Source organism: Ctenopharyngodon idella, chromosome 1, assembly GCF_019924925.1.
Source record: "Ctenopharyngodon idella isolate HZGC_01 chromosome 1, HZGC01, whole genome shotgun sequence".
Taxonomy (NCBI): Eukaryota; Metazoa; Chordata; class Actinopteri; order Cypriniformes; family Xenocyprididae; genus Ctenopharyngodon; species Ctenopharyngodon idella.
This window is the reverse complement of record NC_067220.1, coordinates 12,304,306-12,328,029: the sequence shown is the minus strand read 5'-3', so window position 1 is coordinate 12,328,029 and position 23,724 is coordinate 12,304,306. Positions and strand designations below refer to the sequence as shown.

The 23,724-nt window shown below is 35.7% G+C and overlaps 1 protein-coding gene and 1 long non-coding RNA gene across 3 annotated transcripts in view; one reads left to right on the top strand and one right to left on the bottom strand.

Annotated features, from left to right (window-relative positions):
- Positions 1-3,754, bottom strand: part of LOC127509862 (uncharacterized) — a 7,245-nt gene extending 3,491 nt beyond the window's left edge. The window contains exon 1 of the long non-coding RNA XR_007929373.1: positions 3,590-3,754. This is a non-coding gene — a long non-coding RNA (uncharacterized LOC127509862). The remainder of the gene's footprint in view (positions 1-3,589) is intronic.
- micall2b (mical-like 2b) lies at positions 3,372-23,724 on the top strand. Of its 2 annotated transcripts, XM_051889014.1 has the most exons (18): positions 3,372-3,940; positions 4,732-4,780; positions 7,959-8,100; positions 9,015-9,163; positions 9,573-9,703; positions 10,293-10,629; positions 10,666-10,844; positions 13,921-14,256; positions 14,455-14,621; positions 15,075-15,123; positions 15,625-15,815; positions 17,261-17,328; positions 17,629-17,746; positions 19,519-19,621; positions 19,719-19,792; positions 20,051-20,165; positions 21,510-21,556; positions 22,716-23,724. In XM_051889014.1, the coding sequence occupies exons 1-18, from the start codon at positions 3,798-3,800 to the stop codon at positions 22,799-22,801; spliced, it is 2,484 nt and encodes an 827-aa protein (XP_051744974.1). In that variant the 5' UTR covers positions 3,372-3,797; the 3' UTR covers positions 22,802-23,724. The 2 variants fall into 2 exon arrangements, with proteins under 2 accessions (XP_051744974.1, XP_051744965.1); XM_051889005.1 differs by having other exon boundaries at positions 3,376-3,940; positions 10,293-10,844.

Below are 23,724 nucleotides of genomic sequence, written 5' to 3'. Positions count from 1 at the left end.
ACAACAGTTTTCTATTTTAATATATTTTAAAATGTAATTTATTCCTGTGATGCAAAGCTGAATTTTCAGCAGCATTACTCCAGTCTTCAGTCACATGATCCTTCAGAAATCATTCTTCTATGTCAATTTTGAAAAGAGTTGTACTATTTTCTTTTGAAGCTTTTGCATTTTCTGCTCTTATTTGTGCAGCATTTATTGTCACTTTTGATCAATTTAATGCATCCTTGCTGAACAAAATGATATAAAAAAAGTCTTACTGAGCCCAAACTTTTAAGCAGTACAGTACATCTGTAAATCATGTAAAATAAAAATCACAATTTATTTGACAATTTAAGTCAAATAGCTTGCATGGACCTAATATCTAAAATGTACAAAGCACCAGTTATGCTTGTTTTTGATGACCATTGTTTGAAGACTTTAAAGGATTAGTTCACTTTCAAATGAAAATTAGCCCAAGCTTTACTCACCCTAGGCCATCCTAGGTGTATATGACTTTCTTCTTTCTGATTAACACTCTCTGAGATATCCTTACGCATTCAAGCTTTATAATGGCAGTGAACGGGACCCATGAGTATGAAGTTGAAGAAAGTGCTTCCATCGACATCTATCCATCATAAACGTACTCCACAAGGCTCCGGGGGGTTAATAAAGGCCTTCTGAAGTGAAGTGATGCGTTTGTGTAAAAAAAAAATATAAATAAATAAATATCCATATTCAACAAGTTATGAAGTAAAATATCTAGCTTCCACCAGACCACCTTCCGTATACAAGTTACGAAGAAAGTGTAAACTGGCGTAGCATCTGTTACACTTTTACCGTAAGTTGAATAGGGAAGGCGTAAGATGTAGCGTAAGCTTTTTGAACGGCAAGTGTTTTACACTATCTTCATGCATTGAATATGGAATCGGTCCGGCGGAAGCTAGATATATTACTTGTTCAATATGGATTTTTTTTTTTTTTTTTTTTTTTTGCACAAATGCATCGCTTCACTTCAGAAGGCCTTTATTAACCCCCCCGGAGCCGTGTGGAGTACACGTTTATGATGGATGGATGTGGATGGAAGCACTTTCTTCAGCTCATACTCATGAACCCTGTTCACTGCCATTATAAAGCTTGGATGCGTCGGGATATTTATTAATATTTGTCAGATTGTGTTCATCAGAAAGAAGAAACTCATACACCTAGGATGGCTTGAGGGTGAGTAAAGCTTGGGTTACTTTTCATTTGAAAGTGAACTAATCCTTTAAAAACCTTTTTTCTTTTTTCTTTTTACAAAATCAGCACTGACTGCATTTAGCAAGTTTGCTCTTGCAAGAAACCACACCTCTCAAATTTATAATAAAATGAATGCGCAACAAACACTAATGCTGGAATGTTGTTTAATTTACTTCACAGCAGATCTACATGCATTGTCTGTGTAGTTCCAGTTTAATATGCTAAATAGAAATCATTCCAATTACTTTTCTCTCAGAATGAAATAATGTTTATTTTGGCTGTAAAAACAGCATTCATTTTAGCCTAGAAGAAAACAATAACACAGTATCACATACTCCCCCTCATTCTCTGTGTATATTGAGGGCTTCAGAGATAACAGCTTCCAGATGTCCTACATTCTCATTTTTTCATTGCCTTGCTTTACTTCTAGCTGCCAAAGAAGTGACATTATACCATAAATTGTTGTCTTTAAGACAGTTTCTTTCAGTCACTATGTTTATGTAACTCACAGGGCTTTAAGGAGGCAGAAACATTTTATCACACACATACACAATGCAAGAGTTTGTGGGAAATGGTTCATTCACTTGCTCTTTTAATGAGTTTTAAACATCTCTTGGCATGCAATCTGAGCATTTCTGACCAAAAAATAAATTTCTTGTTTCCTCTTTATGTTCCAATTAAGATAAAAGTATGTGTGGGCTGCTGCAAGCAATTATTTAGGACTGTTTATATTCCAAACCACGTTTAATTCTAGAACAAACTAGATTTAACTAATTCACTAACAAAAATAGCTTATTCATTTATTACTTTAACTATGAGCAAAGAATGAAATAGTAAGAAAGTCCAATTTTAAAGTTGTTTTATACCTTAAAATATATACCGTTTAAGGCCTTTAAAAAAACGCTTACCTTATGCTGCCTTCACGTGCTCTCGGAATTACCGTAAATACGAGTTTCCTAGGTAAAAGTGACTCATGACGCTCTTCCATTTCGAAACTTGAATGCGATAAACTCGTAATCACGAATTCAGAAGTGGGAATTATCAAATTTCCCATAGCACGTGAAGGCAGGATTAAACTCCTTCCATGAAGACTTCATACGCTTCTCGGGAGCTTCAGATTCACACGGTGATATATCAGTGAAAATCACTTTGGTGTGGGTGAGTGAAAACCAAAAGCGTTCAACATAATAAATATGTTATGTTCATACCACGGTATTATCATTATTATTTGGACATCTTCCATTTTAGAGGCCTTTCATGCTGTGTATTGTTTTTTTTTGTTTGTTTGTTTGTTTTTCAGTATGCCTATATCAAATTACCTCTTACATTAACTATGATTTGGTCTCTTACTGACATCTATTGGTCAAATAAAGAATGACAACCATTCCAAGTCTTCAAATGTTTGTTTGACACACATTCTATTTATACACATTCTAAATTCTCTATACTGTATGTTTTACTGTGAAAGTTTATTCATTCATTAATTTATTCACTACACTTACTAAACAGTGGCACATTCATTAAATATGAACAAATAAGTCAGAAAGTCCAGTTTTAAAGTTGGTTTAAAATGTATACTGTTTATATAACGCAAATCTTAAAATAGTTAAAGGTCAATCATGTCTATAGTGCAAGCCTCGATTTTTTATTTCCTTCAATGTGACTCAGCAAGATTAGACAAGTTCAACAACACACAGCCAAGACACACCCATACAAACATAACGAACACCACCTGCAAATGAACACTGACCTGCAACAATGCACCTAAACACCTGCAGGAATAGTCATGGGTTTACAGAAATATAAAGTATATAGGCTACACTAACAATTCCATTTTAATCTTAACTGAAATTAGAAGAAGAAGAAAAATACCAGTCAAAGTGGCATTTATTTTAAGGAATGATCTGAAGTAGCCTACACTTTTCAAGCAAAACATTTCCCAAAATAAGTCTGTGTAAGAAAGTAACACATACTGTTCCAAACTGAGTAGGTATATGGACACTTTCTGGTTGTCAAAGGTTAGTGTTACATTTTCATAGTTAATGTAGCCTAATGAACAACACCTGGTGGGTCACCTGTGTGAACTTGAGGGGAAATTACTTCATACATTCACAAAAAAAAAGATAATTTAGCATAATTTATTTGCACCTGGTTTGATGTTTTGTAACAAATGAAATAGCATTCATAGATTTTCCAAGATTACCATGGAACAAACATGTTTTGGTAGCCTATTTTTAAGTGCTTGGTAGCTACATGAATATGGAAATCACTAGAGCCATGCTAGAGCCTATATCTAGGCACCGACATTATCATTTGGTACCATCACTATACCATATTATATTTCTGTATGGGAAGTCCTTTATAAAACGCTTACCTTAAACTCCACCCATGAAGACGTCATAACACTTCTCAGGAGTTTCAGGGCTTGCTTAACTTCAGCTGAGGGTGAAATCACTTCGTGTGGGTGAGTGAAAAACCAAAAGCGTTCAACATTCAGCGTTCGAGATCCCATTTGAAGGAGGCAACTCCAGATACCGTGTTCAGTTTAAAGTACTAGTCCCGGGTTGAATCGCATTCGCACCATGGCTGCTGTGAAGGCGCTTCAACAGTGGTGTAAAATCCAGTGTGAGGGATACCGGGACGTGTCGATCACCAACATGACCACATCTTTCCGGGACGGTTTGGCGTTCTGCGCTCTAATTCACAAACACAGACCGGAGTTGATGTAAGTAACATCCCCCACAGAACAAACGCGCGGGTTGGTGTTGCTTTGTGCTCAGAAAAGAACAACTTCTGGAATTTGGACGAGCATTTAAATGCTTAACATTTAAACGTAGAGTTTGTTTAGAGTTTGTTCCTCTTATCAGACTTTAGAACATTTTAGAATTGTGGTTCAAAACAGAACTTGGGACGAGGGCAAAACACTTTAGAACGTAAGATGACATCTGTAAAAGTTTTATTACTTTAGAAATATGAGAACTTTTAGAATTCAGAGTGAAGAAATGTATTACTTAGGAAACATTGGATTTGCCATTTAGACTTTAAGTTAGATCTTTAGAATTTAGGAACATAACATGGGTACTATTAGTACCTTAAAACTTAAGATTATTAAATGTTTAGTCCTTCATGGCTAAGAAAATCACTTTTTTTTTTTTTTTTTTTTTTTTTTTTAAATTTAGGACCAGAATATTAGAATTTTTAGAACTTGGTACAAAAATATTGAAAACTTATCATTTCAATCTAGATGTTACGATGGGAATGTTGGAACTTTGAAAACCTATTTTAGATCTTGGGAAACAGATTATGCGTTTGAAATAGGCTACTCAAACTTTGTGTTTATTCACTGTTTACATCTTGTAACATTCTAGTTGTTTCAAGTGGTATCTGGCACTTGTGTGTTGACATGGCTTTGTACATGCTTGTGTTTGTGTTAGTGTCATACTTACATTGTTAATATTTGGCATGGGAAAATCCCTTTTCTGTTCACTCAGTCATGTTTACTTTGCTATCTTGCAGAGACTTTGACTCTTTGAGCAAGGAGAATATTTATGAAAACAATCAACGGGTAAGATACTGTTCATTTACTTTATAAAATGATCTCTTTATATACTTTTATTATCATAACAGATGACCTATATTTTTTTTAAAGAAACTTTTCCTCAAAGTTCCATGGATCTTAAAGGTTCTTCATTAAACAGTCGATGCCAATAAAGAACCTTTTTCTTTAAGAGTGTTTGTAGGGTTCTTGGATTGGCTTTACAGTTCTTTCAGGTTAAAAAAAAAAAAGTTGTTGATATATTACAGGTTTAGGTTCTTTGAGCATTCCCACAAAAATATTTTTTCTAAAGAACTAGAGAATAAAAGTTATTTGTCAAATATAAATATGCTCTATAATGGCCTCAGCTAGTAAAACTCTCGTTTTGGTTCTTTATTTGTAAGAGAGCAGATCAACAACTTTAAGTTTTTTGGGAAATGCCTTAATTCCAAGAAGTTGTTATATGCTTCCTAGACCTCTCATGGAGCTATTTGACCCATGTGTGGTTGACCAGAGCTACGATGTGACAGATTGGATGCAGACTCGAGGCCTATTCTTGTGGTTTCTTGTGTTTCTGAGGCAGCTGAATCACGTTGTGCTGTCGTAGACCATTATAAATCATCATCTGCGCACACTTTCATTCCTGTTTCCATGGAAAAAGGAATGCTGTCCAAAAGGGCATTGTTGTGAAATAGAATATAAAACCATAATGAAAGTACAAAAGAAATTCTAATGAACAGCTTTGAGTGCATGTAAGGACAACATTCTCTTTCCAAATTGAACACGTGTGTGTGTGAGAGACAGAGAAAGTGAAAGTGTTGAGATAAGGTAATGCATGGTTTACAGGGTGGAGATTCAGGATAAGGTAAATAGAAACCTGGTGTTGACTAAAAGTTCAACGTTTTGTCACATACATAATGGTGCCAAAGTAATGAAATGTTTTGTGCCCTGTAAGTGCTGTGCTATTTTATAAATAAGAAAAAAGGAGAAAATGTATGTATAAAATACACTGTGCAAAATAAATGACTCATAACATTCTCAGTTGTTTGCCAACTGTAGCTTTGGCTTGGAAGTGTTAGTAATGATCTGTAGTGATTCCTAGTGTTTACATTTAGATTTGTGGTCTTTGAATCGCTTTACCTGTTCTGTGAGTTCTTGAATGAATCTTTACAGAGAAATGCCTCCACTTATTCTCTCCATTTAGATTTTATCAAGATATTATTTTTTTTTTCTCTCTCTCTCTTTTTCATTTCTCTCTGCTTGGTCATGTCTGCTCTTGTTTATTTTTGTTTAGTTTTTTTTTTCTCCCAAAGAAGTCGAGGCCAAGTTCACATTTTTGTGTGTGCTTAATGGCATGGTGGAGTTATAGTTCTACCCCTGGATGGAAAATCACTACAAATTACAAACTTTTTCCCAACTGTTTATCATTGTAACATTGTGAACTATTCATAAGCTATGTGTTAAAAGTTGATCTAGTGACATTCACACCATTATGAATAGAGTAACGCTGACCAGCTTCCTCAGTTTTAATAGTTAATCAATCAATATGTTCTTTATAAGAGCTGATAAAAGCAGTAATATAGTTGTTTAATTTGTTTAAAAAAAAAAAAAAAAAAAAAAACTTAAAGGCACAATATGTAAGATTTTTGGATTCAAATATCCAAAAACCACTAGAACAATGTTATATATTTTGTTGACTTGTGTACTTGTGTATCCCATATGTTTCCAAGAATGTTTAAATCCAGAGAAATAAGCAATTTTAACCAGGACATGGATGTGTCCGACTGTCCGTGCATCACCTATTAGTGACGTCATACCCTCTTTACCCTTGATTTCCGGTTTTATTTTGTAAATACCATGGAAACACCAAAAACGTTTTAAAATATTATGTTTTATTAGACAAGGGAACAACTGTTTGGATACATTTATTGACAGAAAACTCATTGTTATATAGCTCAACACGTTTAGTTTTATTGTTTGAATCTCGTTTTCCTGATTATATTAATCGATCTAGCTTACTGCAGTGTGCAACAAGTGTCTCACAGCAGCCGCCGAGCGAACACACAGAGTAACGTTATAACATCATTTCCAACACACTCAAATGTATCTAATATAATCAAACAGCGCTGCGGAAGAAGCGCTTGACCGGAAGAAGTGGAAGCAGCAACTGTGGCATAATAAAAGCTCCACTGCTCTTGAGACGTGTGTTGCGCTCGTCTCTCATTAGCAATCGCTCCAGCGGCCTCATTCAGCTACCACAGCACTCGATCCTGCTCTGCTTCATATTACAGTGACGTTAATAATCTCATCCATGAACATGATGTCTGCCCAAGTCCTGTCAAGGTTCTTTTCCACCGGCTTTGAGGTGAAGACGACATCTCCCATTATTCCACGTTCAATCTCTGCGTCATCAAGCTACTTCTTTGTTTTGAACAGGCGACCTCTAGTGGCGAAAAGTTACATATTGTGCCTTTAAGCCCGGAACACAACAAGCCGACACCGACAAACTAGTGGCAACGAAAGCAGACTGCGAGGTTGGCTCACGTCAGAAGCGTCTGGGTCCAAAGTGGCCTTGACACACCAAACCGACGATCGACATGTCCATTCTGCGCCTGCGTAAGAAGAAATGCCTTTCTGTACCAGCAGGTGGCAGTAACTGAACAGCCAATCAGAATGGTCAGATGGCCCGAGTGACCAACGAGCTCCGACGCTGATTCAATATGTCGAATCGGCCAAAAAAAAGCCGACGAGGACCAACTTCAGCCGACGGTGCGGAACACACTTAGAAAACTTAGTCGGCCGATGAACAAAAACTGCCTGACGGCCGACCGTCGGCTTGGTGTGTTCCGGGTTTTAAATGTAATATTATTGTCTTGTTCCCCTTGTCTGTTCTATAAGTTAATATTCATCAACAGACTGTATCAGTTGTGTTCTTTCCCTTTTGCAGCCTGCAGATATCAAACATCTTAAAATTTGGAATGATTTTTGCAGGTCTAGCACTTTATAAAAGGAGCATATTTAATTTAAAAAGGCTTCCAAAAGGAAATCCTCCAATTGTTCTGCCACAGAGATGTTTCAGCGATATTGTACATGCACACACACTGAAACACCCTTAATGGTGAGAGCTAAATCCCTCTTGTGTAATTCTTACCCCTCTCATTCATTTTTTTTTTTTTTTTTTTTTTTTTTTTTTTTTTTTTTAAACCAGGCTTTCGAGGTGGCAGAGAAGGAGTTGGGTATACCTGCCCTGCTGGATGCCGAAGACATGGTGGCTCTAAAAGTGCCTGATCGGCTCAGCATTCTGACCTATGTGTCCCAGTACTACAATTATTTCCATGGACGCTCTCCCAGTAAGACATGCGCATATACACGCACAAATATCACTACTTTTGCTGCAAAGCTGTTACCCACACAATTTACAGAAGTTATAATTGTTTTCAGATATACAGATATCCACAGAAGTCATTAAACAAAACTTAATGTTGATTTAAAGGCTATGTTCAAAAAAAGAACAGTATAAATAAAGGATGATATAAAAAGTAGTATAATGTGAAATGGCAATTCCATTTGGTGCAACTAGTGGTACGGAAATTACACCCTTCACTTAAAGAGGACCCATTATGTCCTATACAAAGTCTTGATTTTGTTTTGGGGGTTTTGAATGTTCAAAAAACACATTTTTCACATATTTTACATTGTTACAGCACCTCTCTTCCCAGTCTGTCAGTAATGCTCTGGGCTGCGTTTCTCAAAAGCATTGTGAGCCAAGTTGATGGTAAAGAGCATTGGTGGCAATATGATGTTTTGGGAAGCGCAGCCCAGTTTACTTCCTGTCTTTATGAAGCCCCTCCTTTCGAAAAGTGCAATGTGCTCTGATTGTGCACCAGTGTGTTGTGATTGGACAACATCTTCAAGCGTGTTTGGGGAAATCTCACTCCACTTTCCATTACTTAGAATTTCAACACACTACTAACCCAACTCGAATAGGAAAATGCAAGACTACAATCAAGACGTTTCAAGGAGTTCAGAAACAGTGCGCACTGATATAGAGAATAACTCTCTTTGGAGTGACTTTGTGCTTTGTAATTTTGCAGATTTTTTTTTCATGCTCAAACAGCAACATTACACACTAAAGAAAGTTGAAAATGTAAAAAAAAAAAAAAAAAAAAAAAAAAAAAGCATAAGAGGTCCTCTTTAAAAACAGCATGTTTACCATGTGGTCATTTTTAGCATTGCTAAAACATTTGACTCTTTGGATGTGCAGTTGGAGGTATGGCGGGAATTAAAAGACCAGCTGAAGAGTCTAATGAAGCGCCATCTGAGAAGAAGAACCAACCTGTCACAGCTAAAGTTTTTGCCTCACCTAAACCAGCCACAGAGAATAAGACACCTAAACCCGCAAATGAAAATAAGGTACAATATGTAACTCATCTGACATCTGTCAACTCGTATAGGAACTTTAAACTGTTTGACAGTTCTGTATTTTTGTGGAGTGTGTTACGAGACACTGCCCTTGTCTTAGGTTACATTATTCTGAGATGATACGTCAGTATTGTTTTGCTCATTATTGATTACTTGAGATAGATATATATATATATATATATATATATATATATATATATATATATATATATATATATATATATATATATATATATATATATATATATATATATATATATATGTATATATATATATGTATATATATATATATATATATATATATATATATATATATATATATATATATATATAATATATATATATAAAATTGAGGTGTTTGCACAGTGACTAATTGATCTTTTGTTTTTGTCATTTCCAGAGAGAAGTTTTGGCTGAACGTGCCAATAAATCAGGATCTCTGAGCAGCAGCTGTAGCATGTGTAACCAACATGTTCATCTTGTGCAGCGCCACCTAGTAGATGGGAAACTGTACCACAGGAACTGCTTTAAGTAAGTCACTTCTATTATTATTATTATTATTATTATTATTATTATTATTATTTTTTTTTTTTTTTTTTTTTTTTTTGAGCCATTGTTCCTTTTATTAATTTATTTTTAACTTTAAGGGTAAAATTAGCACATCTATGCAAATGCATCCACCTCACATGACTAGTGAATCATGCTTGAATTTACATCACAATGATTTCATGTGTGCAGTGTAATGTGGGAAACATTTTTATAATAGCTGCCTGTCAGTAATAGCTTGCTGTTCGTCAGCTATAGTTCATTGTGATTTGTCACCTGATCATTTAGTACAATGTTTTTGCCATGACTAAAAGGTAGTGCAAATAGGGGTGAGCAGGGCACAAACTAATGCGGGGCTAATTGTAACCAGCATGACAAAACTTAGTGTATTTACTAGTTGCCATAACTACATAGAAAAAAATGCGGAAAAATTAAATCTTTGGAAGAAGATTATCTCATTCTAATATGAATCGGGAGACTCTTCCAGAGTTTGGGACCGGCAATTGCAACTGCACGGTTTCTTCCATGTTTAAGTCTGGATTGTTTTGTTCATTTCAACCTCCCTTTTCAACAGATGCAGAGAGTGTTCCACTATTCTTCTCTCTGGCACCTACAAGGCTGGAAAAGAACCAGGCACTTTCATCTGCAAGACACACACAAGCACAGAGAAGCCTGTAACCATACCGACCACACACATCACGGTGCCTCCACCAAAGACGCAGTCTACCTTTATAACCAAGACTGACCAGAATGCATCAGGTGGAGGTACTGGAAAAGCTGGTTTAACACCTAACGCATCTAAACCGGGTTGGCTGGCCAATAAAACTGACCGTACACCCACCCGTGGGTTAGATGTCACACCTACTCCAGCGGTTCAGCTCACGCCAGCACCAAAAACAACTCCAACACCAACACCAGCACCAGCACCAAAAACAACTCCAACACCAGCACCAGCACCAAAAACAACTACAGCACCAGCACCAAAAACAACTACAACACCAGCACCAAAAACAACTCCGACACCAGAGACGACTACTCTGAAAACCTCCTTTAACCCCAGAACACCCACGGAGCCTCTTAAAGCTGTAAGCAACAGTGCACAGAAGAACCAAGAAGCCAGAAAGAGGTGAATATCTTTTGGTTTAGTATTCTGATATTCTATTTATAAAAATATTTATATTTTGGATAAAATAGTTTGTGACCAGTACTGACTGACAGTGTAAGTGTGTTTCTCTTGCATTTGGGACCAGTGTTGTTAATATAAAATAAAACAATTAAAAATAATTTTCAGTTTGAAATAAAGTTGAAAGAAATTACACTATATTGCCAAAAGTTTTGGGACGCCTGCATTTACGTGCACATGAACTTTAATGACATCCCATTCTTAATCTGTAGGGTTTAATATGGAGTTGGCCCACTCTTTGTAGCTATAATAGCCTCAACTCTTCTGGGAAGGCTTTCCACAAGGCTTAGAAGTGTGTTTTTGGGATTTTTATTTTTTTTTTTTTTTTTTTTTTGTGATGTGATGTTGGCGAGAAGGCCTGGCTCACAGTCTCCACTCTAATTCTATCGGGTTGAGGTCTGGACTCTGTGCAGGCCAGTCAAGTTCCTCCACACCATCCATGTCTTTATGGACCTTGCTTTGAGCACTGGTGCACAGTCATGTTGGAACAGGAAGGGGCCATCCCCAAACTGTTCCCACAAAGTTGGGAGCATGAAATTGTCCAAAATGTTTTGGTATGCTGAAGCATTAAGAGTTCCTTTCACTGGAACTAAGGGGCCAAACCCAACCCCTGAAAAACAACCCCACACCATAATCCCCCCTCCACCAAACTTTACACTTGGCACAATGCAGTCAGGCAAGTACCATTCTCCTGGCAACCGCCAAACCCAGGCAGACAGAGAAGTGTGATTCGTCACTCCAGAGAACACGTCTCCACTGCTCTAGAGTCCAGTGGCGGTGTGCTTTACACCACTACACCCAATGCTTTGCATTGCACTTGGTGATGTAAGGCTTGGATGCAGCTGCTCAGCCATGGAAACCCATTCCATGAAGCTCTCTACACACTGTTCTTGAGCTAATTTGAAGGCCACATGAAGTTTGGAGGTCTGTAGCTATTGACTCTGCACTGTGTGCCTCAGCATGCGCTGACCCCTGCTCTGCCACTTCGTGGCTGAGTTGCTGTTGTTCCCAATTGCTTCCACTTTATGATACCTCTAACAGTTGATCGTGGAATATTTAGTAGTGAGGAAATTTCACAAATGGACTTATTGCACAGGTGGCAACCTATCACGGTACCACGCTTTAATTCACTGAGCTCCTGAGAGCGACCCATTCTTTCACAAATGTTTGTAGAAGCAGTCTGAATGCGTAGGTGCTTGATTTTATACACCTGTGGCCATGGAAGTGATTGGAACCAGAGATTGTATATTATAGGGAGATGAGAGGGTCTGTATCTCTTACCATTGGAGAAAGCGTAACGGCTAACTTAATCATGTGCGGCACCTCTCAGCCTATCGTGTAATGGCAGTGACATCAGTCGCAACATTCCCTAGTCTGCCTTCTCTTAAAAAAATACATTTTTATCAAGCTAAAATCTACATATAGTTCCCAACTAAAGTATTGTTTAGTGTAAAACATGCTGAAGATTAGCAAACAGGCTGTCGATTAATTAAATAATTAGCTATTTCCCCACAAAAGCTGTTTAATGAGCATAGTGAAGCCTCTCATCCATTGACATCCATTCAAAAAACAGCCTCTTGTCTCCTTCCCTGCGTACCGCCAGAGGCGTAGCGTTAGCATTAGCCGTTACGCTTTTTTGGCTAAAGGTTGCAGGCTTGACTTCCAGTGGCTTTGTTGGAACACCTGAATTCAATGATTTGGAGGGGTGTCCCAATACTTTTGGCAATATAGTGTATAAATATTAAAAAACTTGAATAAAAATAGAAATTTTGCCTTGTCAGTTAACTTAAATATGTTTAAGTTAAAGTACCAAAATGACTAAAACTAAAACTCAAATAAAAATAAATGAAAGCTATATAGAATAAAAAAAAAAAAAAGAAAATACATAGAAAAAAAAGCTAATAAAAAACACTAAATGCATAACAAAATGACAAAAAAATGTAAGCTAAACTGAAAATATAGTACTATAAAAGTACCTTAATAGTAATAAATTACATAAAATATATGATAAATTCTTAAACCACTAATATCAGATTGTTGGATTGTATTTCAAAGATTGTATTTAGTGTCATGTCTGCTAATGTTACGTTCAAGTTCACGTTTATTTATAAAGCACATTTAAAAACAACGTGTGTTGTACCAAAGTGCTGTACAATTTTACACAAAAGATAAAAGATAATAAACTAATACATAAGATAAAATATAAAGCATGCAAGATGCAAGGCCATAAACCCCTCAAAAACCCCCTATATAATTCAGGCAACATCATAAGCTAAAGAAAATAAATGAGTCTTTAGGCTAGATTTAAAAGTGTCCAATGTGGGGGAAGATCTCACGCCAACTGGAAGCACATTCCACAACCTAGGAGCCGCAACTGCAAAAGCTTGGTCACCCTTAGTCTTTTATACTTTTAATTTATTAGTATCAAGTTACAACTTTTAATTTATTATTTACACGACACAGTTTTCAACACTTTATGCATTTTGGCTGTTCATTTACATGACAACAGCGATTTGGAGCCTGAAAATGCAAACTTTTTGAAAGTCTCCATGTAAACTAAAAAAAATGCACATTTATGAAAACAGTGACGGCATGTGTATTACATGTTCAGTCTATAGGCACATAGTGTTTCTTTACAAAGTGATGTCGCCATCAACTGGCCTGGCAGTGTAATAAAGCGTTTTTAATCGTTTTTGTGGATCCGTGTGAACGGGGATCGTTTTTGACCACGTTGTCATCTTTACATGAAACCTTTCAAAAATGCAAAGGAAAAACATTTCCGTTTTTAGTAGATCGTTTTCATGTAAATGTACCCTTAAAGGGTTTGTTCACCCAAAAATGAAAATTGTCCTCATTTACTCACGCTCAAGTTGGATGAGTTTCTTTGCTTGGCTGAACACAAAAGAAGATTTGGGGGATTTAATGTTGGCCATTTATCGGTTATAGACCATAACTTGACTAAATGTTCAGCTAATTGTACTGACCCGAACTTTAATATTGTTTTTGTTTTCTTGGTTAGATTCTTTGAGTCCAGCAGCAGTCCCAGCAGTACTGTGCCTGCCAGTAAGAGCACCTCATCATACACCTCATCATACACCTCAACTACATCTGTGAGCCCAGCAAGTCTTAAAACTCCTACAACAGAGAGTACAACGCCTAAAATCACTGCAGGAGCCGGAGCAGGTAAAAGCAAAGTCCTGCTACAGGTGGGAGACTTGGCAAAAACACAGGATGCAGAAAAAGAGAAGGAGAATGAAAAAGAGAAAGCCAAGGCTGTGATCGGAAAGATGGTGATGGTGGAAAAAAATAACAACAACTCATCTCCGAGTCCAGTTGGGCTGAAAGCAAGTGTCAGGTGAGCTACATTCATCTACATAGTTGGCCTTCACTTATTTTCATTGGGTCGAAGTATATAAGGATCATGATAAAAATAGAATTATACCCTCTATATGTACTCGAGTATTGTTTAAATCCATGTTGAAGTGTTTGTTGACGTGTTAGTGTACAAATACACATCCATTAACACGTTCTCCTCTCACTTTGGTTTCCATAGTAATGTTTCCCCTGTGGAATCGGGTGCTAAAGGCACCTTTAGTAGGGTGCGTCTCAAAGCACCGGATATCGACGTGAAACCTATTACCCCCACTGCTACAGCACCATTCTGGATCAAAGATACAACCTTACCCAGGCCTGTGAGCACGCTGTCGTCCAACAGCAAGGGTGAGGAAGACGAACTCACCAATACACTGTCATTTCTAGATTGATAATTTACAGAGCTTGGTCTTATTGATTGTTTGCAGAGAGAGTTTTGCTTGATGGATTTGACTTTTCTGTACCTTTTTGATACGATATTTAATATAGATGTGTGAAATCCTCACTTTAGAGTGACTTTAAACTAGGATGTGTTCAAAATCAGTATCAAAAGCTTTTGTTGGTTTTTGATCAACACATTCCTGTGAAAGAAAAAAAACCTCAAAACCTCAAATAGAAACATGACATTTTCTATTATTATAAAAATATTAATATAAAATGTCATGTCACGTTTCCATTTGAGGTTTATACGATTTCGAGGTATAAAATACACTATTGTTAAAAAGTTTGGGTCGGTAAAAAGATGTATGTAAACTTTATAAGCTGTTTAGCTATAATTCAAATCTTTTGATGTAATTTCAGAAAATGATACAGCTCCATCTGGCTGGAGGTCCATGCTCAAGCCTGTGAAGTAAGTTTGCTGATTTCCATCGTCTCTCCAAATGAAACCAGCTTCTGATCTTTGTACTAATGCTGCCTTGTTCTTTAGTGTACAGTGAATAGATGAATCATTTTAAGTCATGTTCTTTCTCAGTAAAATTATCTTCTCTATATGATTTCCCTAACCAAATCATCCTGCTCTTCATTGATTAACCGCTTCGTTCTCCAGAAGGTCTGTCCCTCCCACTTCTTCATACTCTCTTGTGATTGGTTCTCTTGATGGGGGTGTAAACCCGCTGCGCCCAATAAGACCAGCGGTGGGTCGTATCTGAAAGTGCCCAGAGCGATAGAGCTCATTGCACAAGCACTTACCCCATGAAGATCTTTCACCTGTAACTACCCCCTTTAAATTCCTGCCCTTACCCTCCCAAACTTTCACCCGTCAGAGGTGAGAGAAGCGATGCTAAACGTTTAGTGGCTCAGAAACACAGCAGAAAAGTTTAATATCTTTGTCTTGTTTCCTCTTTATTAGATCTGCCAGTTCTATAGAAAGCACCGGCTCACCCTCCAAGAGGCCGGAAGCAGCTTCTTCTCCACGGACATCAAGTCTGGGAATCACCACAACATCCATTCCTGCTCCATCTACCACCAGCATCACCATTAGCATCAGCTCCCCCAAAGCGCCCTCACCTAGTCCGATGAAAAATGGGCCTAAACCTAGTGGTAAGACCTTAGGAAATGTGAGGAAATGGACTTGTCAAATATTTCTATATTCAAAAGTGGAGGTCACACAACAAATAATTAAAGCAATGAATTTTATAAAAGGGGTTTAAGCATAAGCTTGTAAGCCTAAAATATGTGAGTTTATAATAAAATTAAAAAAAAAAAAAATGTGAGGGTTGTGCTTATAATAAATTAATTGTATAGATCTGTGCTTAAATACCACAGTTAAGTTAAAATACTTCCTCTGAAAATCAGTTTTTTTTTCCCCCTATTATATACTATTATAGAATTTAATATTTGGAGTCCACCTTTTTTATATTAATTTTAGTTTTTAGTAATCTTGGTTTGGGATTTTTGTCATTTTCATTTAATTTTTTTTCATTAGTATTTCAGTTTTAGTCATTTTAGTACTTCATATTGTTTATTTCCAATAGTTGCTAATGTAACATTTCTAATTTTCCTTTAAGGTTCCTTTAAGTTTTTCATAACATTTTTGTTTTGTTTTATTTTAGCTTTATTACACTAAAAAATGCTGGGTTAAAAGCAACCTAAGTTGGGTTGAAAATGGACCCAGCGATTGTGTAATTTTAACTCAGCGGTTGGGTTAAATGTTTGCCCAACGTGCTGGGCAGTTTTATTTAACCCAACTACTGTTTAAAAATTATTATATTGCTGTCTTAAAATAAACCCAAAATGGGTTGGAAATTAAAAATCAGACACATAATTACTAGAGGCAACATTAATAATCAAAAGGTAAACATTTATTAAAAAGCAATTTATTAAATGTTATCATTTAATTATTCTTCATTAAACTTATTAATAAATGTTAATTTTCAACATACTTCATTTTAAGCAAGCAATACAGTAATTTTTAAACAATATTTGAGTTAAATAAAAGTACCCAGCAGGTTGGGCAACATTTAACCCAACCGCTGGGTTAAAACAAACCAAATGCTGGGTTTGTCCATTTCCAACCCAACTTAGGTTATTTTTAACCCAGCAGTTTTTAGAGTGTGCAATCACTGAAAACAGTTTTTAATGATTTTAATTAACAATAACAACACTGCTGAAAACTAGTACAATTTTGCTTCTCGGGTAAATATATCTTGTTTACTGTGAAGCAAGATCAAGATACTGATTTAAGGATATTTTTGCAGCGTATGATTACCATATATTCACACATCAGGATATACACGCAGTCCTTCAAAGATATTTCAAAGAATATCAGCTTAATGTAATCAACTTATATACATGGTACTGTGTCCAAAAACCAAGACAATACCATGATACTTTCTGTAAGGGTGCCAGGTACAGCCAAACTTGCATTAATATGTTAACGTTAATATGAATTGCGTTAACATGAATAAAGGAGCACTGTTTGCATTTTTTTTTTTTTCTCAATTTCTCCATTCATCTGTCTGTTTTCCTCTCTGTCTTTCTTCCAGACTCCAGCAGTGGCAGCAGTGTATCTCCTGTTAGTCCCTCAGGGACTGAAACTCACAAATCGCACAAGGTGTGTGTCAAAACAATAATTACATGTGTTATCTGGTCTTGTGCATTTCTGTCTGCGCTGATGTGTGTGAGTGTTGAGGGATTATTTTGTCAAGGGGCCTATTTAGACTGTTTTGGAGAGTGAAAAGGACCTTTGGGGCACAGTTATCTTTAAATAGACTGTTAGAATCAAAATAGAGTGACTTCGTAGTAAGCCCAGACTCTATTCAGTTCCTCAGAGAGACTAAAAAAAAGCATTGAATAAAAGTACAAAGTAATTTGTGCAAAAGTTCACATTTGATATATTGTCTGTTTGCTTTAGCCGGGTTATATTCCGAAAGAAGACATCCAGAAAGAACTGAAGGAGATTGAGATGAATATGAACGAGTTGCAGAAAAGAGGAGTAGAGCTGGAAAAACAACTCAGACAATGTGACGAGGGTCTGTACAAAAACACACACACACTCTAAAAACATCTCACATTTTGCAGTTAATCAAATAAAATGGAGGAATACATAGACTCGCGTGACAAAGGAAGAATTATTTTACTGAGAAGTAAATCTATTGGATCTAAAGCAGGCGTCTATCAGCGGATCCGTCTATCTGCTTTCAAACGCTCCTGTGTGTATCTGTGGAAGCGCTCAGTGAAGAGGGTCAAAGATGTCTATTGTTTTGTCAACATGTTTTTGAAGCATTGATCCTTGTAGCCAATCATAGACATATCTGTTGAGTGCATGAACGTAGTGGCCAATCAGAGGTGTTTAAGAATCCGATCAACAGTGCTCAAAATGGTAGGGGTCATCACATTTTTAAAATTTCAGTAGCGACTTGCTGTGATCGTCTTTCCTTCCCTAATGTGAGACATATCCAAGTAAAACGGCTTCTTGAACAAGAAAAAAAATGTAGGTTATTACTGGATTTTGTTTGAGGTGTGTTTTTTTTTTTTTTTTTTTTTTTTTTTTTTTATTATTGTCATTTGGAATGGACTGTTTTCTCAGACTGATGCATTTTCAGTTATCAACATCATAAATCTAGTTTTTCATATTTTCATATTTAAAAAATGTAATACACACATTGTATTATATTACCTTGTCAGAAAATGCCAAAAAAAAAACAACAAATGAATGCTGCTGCGAGGGTGTTTCTAATACAATGGCTGAGGCAGTGAAGTTCAAATTTGACAGTTTTCTCTCTTCTAACCAACGTAATCAATCTCTCAATGTTTTTTTTCCTTCTTTTGGAAAGTTGTGGAAACTCTGAATTTTTTTTTTTTGTTGCTATTGGACTTCCTCTTCTGAGAATGTGAAAAGGGTCAATTGCTGTGCTCTCTTGTCAGTGACAGGTTGTCCCACCCTCGTGCCAGTAAACACATCATCAGAGAAGAGAAGAGATGATGTCGCTGTTAGAGGGAGGGGGAAGATATTTTGACTAAAGATTACAAGGGCAAATTAATTTAAAAAAAAATGTGCATGGACAAATCATTTATAATAATAATGCAATATAAAAAAAAAACTAAAAAAAACCAGATTTGTCAATTTTGATTTCATGGTGACTTTCATTAAACTTTAAAATATTAAACATTATTATTATTATTATTATTATTATTATTATTTTTTTTTTTTTTTTTTTTTTTTTTTTTTTTTTTGCTAAATAACAATGCCTATATGAAAGTGTTGATTCATCCTTACTCTGAAATGATGAACTCAGAAAAGAGGATCTATGTTTTAGAATGTTTTGGTGCTCTAAGCATTATTTAAACATGCTTATTGAAACCTAAGCATTCAGAGACTGATGTTGTCCTCTGGTGCTCCAGCAGGTGGAGACAAATATTACAAATGTATATTCTCAGCTCTTAACTTTTTCCCTCCTGTTTCCTAGATAAGGCTTTGTCCCAGACTAAAATGCATTTTTGAGCTTTTGAGCATCTTCCACTGACATATCATAAAATATTTTATGATATGTCAGCGTTTTTTCTCAAGATGCACACCAGTAATGGTGTTTTTTTTTTTTTTTTTTTTTTTTTTTTTTTTCCTAAGGCATGTTTATAAAAGCTACTTAAATGTCCTAATTGAACTAAGGCCTAATCCTGGCTTAATCTAAGCCCTGTCTGTGAAACCAAGCCATTATTTGTTAGTAAACGAATGAAACGATGTAACAATGTAAAGGAATCTTTCATTTCTTCTTTTTTTTTTTTTTTTTTTTTTTTTCTTCAGAAGGACAAGAGGACACAGTAATGAATGACTTAATGGTGGACTGGTTTACCCTCATCCGAAACAAACAGGTCTACATGAGACGTGAATCCGAGCTTGTGTACATGTATGTGCAAACTGTTGAAAGCTGATAGTGAATATCCTGTATTTCTGAGTGCTCTGTGTATTGAACAGTGTTATTGTCTGTGATTGTGTTATGATAGTGCCAAGACGCAGGATCTAGAAGAAGAGCAGCCCAGTGTTGAGGCCGAGCTCAGGAGACTAATGGATAAACCAGGTTGGTACGACACTGGAAAAAGCCTAGCATCATCCACTTGGTTTAATATTTTGTTTGTATAATGCTAAGGCATTCATACTTTTTGGGGTCACTGTATTTTAGAATGCTGATGAAGCTTTGTGTAGACTATTGTAGTAAATGCAAACAGCTTGATTGGGTCTTATTCAAGAGGTCTAATTTGTTTAAAGACTTAAGTGTTTCATATCACATTCGATGTAAAATCTAATCTAGCTATACAATTATTTTTGTATCCTGTAGATAGTCTGAAGACCTTTCGTGATCGTAAACGAGAGGAGGAGCTGATGGCCAAACTTGTGGAGATAGTGAATGACCGGAATGCCATAGTAGAGGGGCTGGATGAAGACAGACTGAGGTGTGCAGGATGCAACATATCATATATCTCATATATATCTCTTTGTGCAAGTGAGATGAGTAAATGCATTCTCACATTTAGTCTAGAACTACTATAACCATCATGTTTACACACAACGCCTCTGCACATACTCCTGATTTCTCTCAACATGGGGACAGGAGAGCTGTCAGTCAATACATGGGAAAACAAAGTAACTTGCATTATTTATTTGAAAGTCATTTCTAGTTACTTGGGGAAAGTAATCTGATTATGTAACTCGTGTTACTTGTTATGTGTTACCCCCAACACTGATCATATTATATATATCATATCATATATCATATCGCTTTATCTTACCTAATCTTATCTTACTGCTTAATATCATATAAATAAAGAAACGGAATACTTTCTTTCATTCAGTGATTTAAAAAAGTTTATTGGAATTTAATTTTGTTCAGATTGGATGATGATATTGGATATTTTTTCTTGCATATACATCCTTGTTTACATCAGCAGAAGAGTTGAAAATTACTACATTTTGATGAAAAAATGAAACATTTTGCTTTATAATACTATGTACAATATGACCAGGTACAATTCATTAAAATATTAATTTCTTTGTTTATACTTAAAGGATTAGTTCACATTCATATTAAAATTTGCTGATAATTTACTCACCCCCATGTCATCCAAGATGTCCATGTACTTCTTTCTTCAGTCGAAAAGAAATTTAAGGTTTTTGATGAAAACATTCCAGGGTTATTCTCCTTATAGTGGACTTCAATTGATCCCAATTGGTTGAAGTTCAAAATTACAGTTTCAGTGCAGCTTTAAACGCTACCAGACGAGGAATAAAGGTCTTATCTAGCGAAACGATCGTTCAAAAAAAAAAAAAAAAAAAAAACTTGCGAGGCGATTATTTGTGTTTATAAAGCATATACCTTTTTTTTTTTTTTTTTTTTTTTTTTTTTATTAGAAAATGACTGATCGTTTCACTAGATAAGACCCTTATTCCTCGTCTGGTATATTTAAAAAAAAAAAAAAAAAAAAAAGACAATAAAGCCCTTTGAAGCTGCACTGAAACTGTCATTTTGACCGTCAACCGTTTGGGGTCAAATGAAGTTCACTATAAGGAAAATAATCCTGAAATGTTTTCATCAAAAACCTAAATTTCTTTTCGACTGAAGAAAAGGACATGGACGTCTTGGATGACATGGGGGTGAGTAAATTATCGGGAAATTTTAATATGAAAGTAAGCTAATCCTTTTGTATTGTTTATATTTATATTTAACCAGACTGCTATTGAATACTTAACACCTTTACATAATGTGACACTTGTGGCTCTTTTTACACTTGCATCCACAGGGAGGAAGAGGAGGATGAGCAGCTGAATAAGATGATGCAGGATCTCGGTAAGTATGATTATGTGTGTTTATGTGGCATCAAACCCTGAGAATAAAAATGTTTTACATATTTTTCCCTTCATAAGGCTTTGAAAAATATAGAGAAACTAGAGCAAAGGAAGTAAAAGTTTAACATGTAACAATAAATAATATTGTAAAGAATTTAACATAAATTGCCACAAATTTCCCCAGCAGTTTTTGTACAATAGATTAGATTACATTTCCCTAGCTAGAAACTGATTACTGTGCACCAGCTGGCTCTGATTTTAAAGAGGCAGAAATGTGCAGCCAACTCTATTTATTATAGTCCATTCTGTTAGATTATTCAAAATGAACATCCCTTCCTGTTTGCAAATATTAAGAGGCTGGCAACAGAGAGACAATTGTTTATTGTCACCATTTGTTCAATGATGGCACAGAGGATTATTATTACTAATGTTTAGTGTCTGTTTCTAGTCAACATAATAATATAAACGGATATATTTAGTGTGTAATTGTAAACCCTTTTAGTAAATCTCACTGCACAAGAGATTTTACCCAAGGCAAGGGCAACATTGTCATTTAAAGGCATTAGTATCCGATGTGCTAAATATGGAAAGCTTGGAAAGTTTTCTGATTTTTAAAAACATGCATTAATTGCACAATATTGTTGGCACCTTTTAACCCAGCTTTTTTTTTTATTTATTTATTTTTTTAGTTTCTATCACTGATGCAGAAACTAAAGTTTGCTATTTGGAATAACTAGCACCTGTTCAACTCCCCGCCCACCAACTCAAATTGCTATGAATCTTGGGAGTAATTACTCGGTGCATGTTTATATATGCCATGTTTTGAAAGGCCAAAAAGGAAAAGTAATGCTACCAATTTTGATTTAATGATTACTAATGGAAACCATAGGTATCTAGCCTTGGCTAATGATCTGTCTGCATTTTAAATGCTAAAATGAGTTATTATAAAAATGTATAATTTACCAACCCAATTAAACCAATGCATAAATGTGGGCAAAAGTCATAACCATTTGCAATTCATGACATAAAAATGGTCTGAAAGCCCCGGAAGCTGTTACTGATGTTCTGTGGAACCAAATGACTGTGGTCACCATTAGTAAATGACCTCTTGAAATGAACTTTATGTACCTTACAGTTAAGTATGTGTTATGCATTTGCAGATGTGAAGAAAGAAAAAGTCAAGAAAAAATCCTCAATATCCCGGTGGTTTAGCATGAAAAGTAAACGGCCGTCTGCAGAAAACTGATCCTCATGGAGGGTGTGGGGGTGTGTGTTTTGTTTCAGACCGAATGTTTGTGCTGCAGTTTGAGGTCAGATCACAAAATCTAAATTGCAGTTACTCAGACTTTTACAAATGGTATTTTTGTGAAATCACATCATTATGTATTGTCACACTGTTTATTTTTTTTCACATACTTTTGCGCATTTTTCATCTCCTGTCTTCTGTGGGTGTGATTTGTGCATTTGTTAGCAAACGTTTTGCACTTGAATCCGTTGAATAATGTAGATTGTTTCTCTCAGGCAGTGTTTCATTAGGGAATTGGACAGTGTTGAGAGAAAGGAAGTGTTTACGTCATATTGATTCATATTGGATCAAAGCTGAAATGGACAGGTTGAGGTCCGAATTTATTATATTCACACTCTAATGCTTTTTTTTTTTTTTTTTTGGTTAAAACTATATTTCTTTTCGATTTTAATCATTTTAATGGTCTATTATCCTGACACTCTTATACACTATCTCAGCAGCAGGGGGCAGACAGTGACTGATTTCAGCAGTAGGACACTTTGCCATTTAATTTCTCAACAGACTGTAAGAGCACTGATTTAATATGGTCCTTTTTAAGAAATTATTTAGGATTGTTCATTTAAGAGTCTGTAATGTTGCTACGGTACTAGGATTATGCTTTTAACCACTGTCCAGGTAGCTTTTTGTTTTGTTTTTTTGTTTGTTTTTTTGTAGTTATTTTCTCCATAAATATGAATTGTCTGGGTCAGCGTATGGTCTGCTTTTTTCACTGTATTTGATTAAAGGTACATCTTAAAATGTGTAACAGACTAAGTATTTCTACCAAAACAGTTTAATTTAAACCAAAATGTCTCTGTTTTTACTCGGTACCCAACATTTATTTCCAAACCTTTATACTGAACACAATAAATTTTAATAATCAA

What these genes read in the sequence shown, in the direction of transcription:
- micall2b (XM_051889005.1), top strand. Translation starts at nt 3,798, where the DNA reads ATGGCTGCTGTGAAGGCGCTTCAACAGTGGTGTAAAATCCAGTGTGAG. An exon ending in TACCACAGGAACTGCTTTAA is followed by an intron (nt 9,704 to 10,292) that starts GTAAGTCACTTC and finishes CCTTTTCAACAG; the next exon opens with ATGCAGAGAGTGTTCCACTA. An exon ending in AAATGGGCCTAAACCTAGTG is followed by an intron (nt 15,816 to 17,260) that starts GTAAGACCTTAG and finishes TCTTTCTTCCAG; the next exon opens with ACTCCAGCAGTGGCAGCAGT.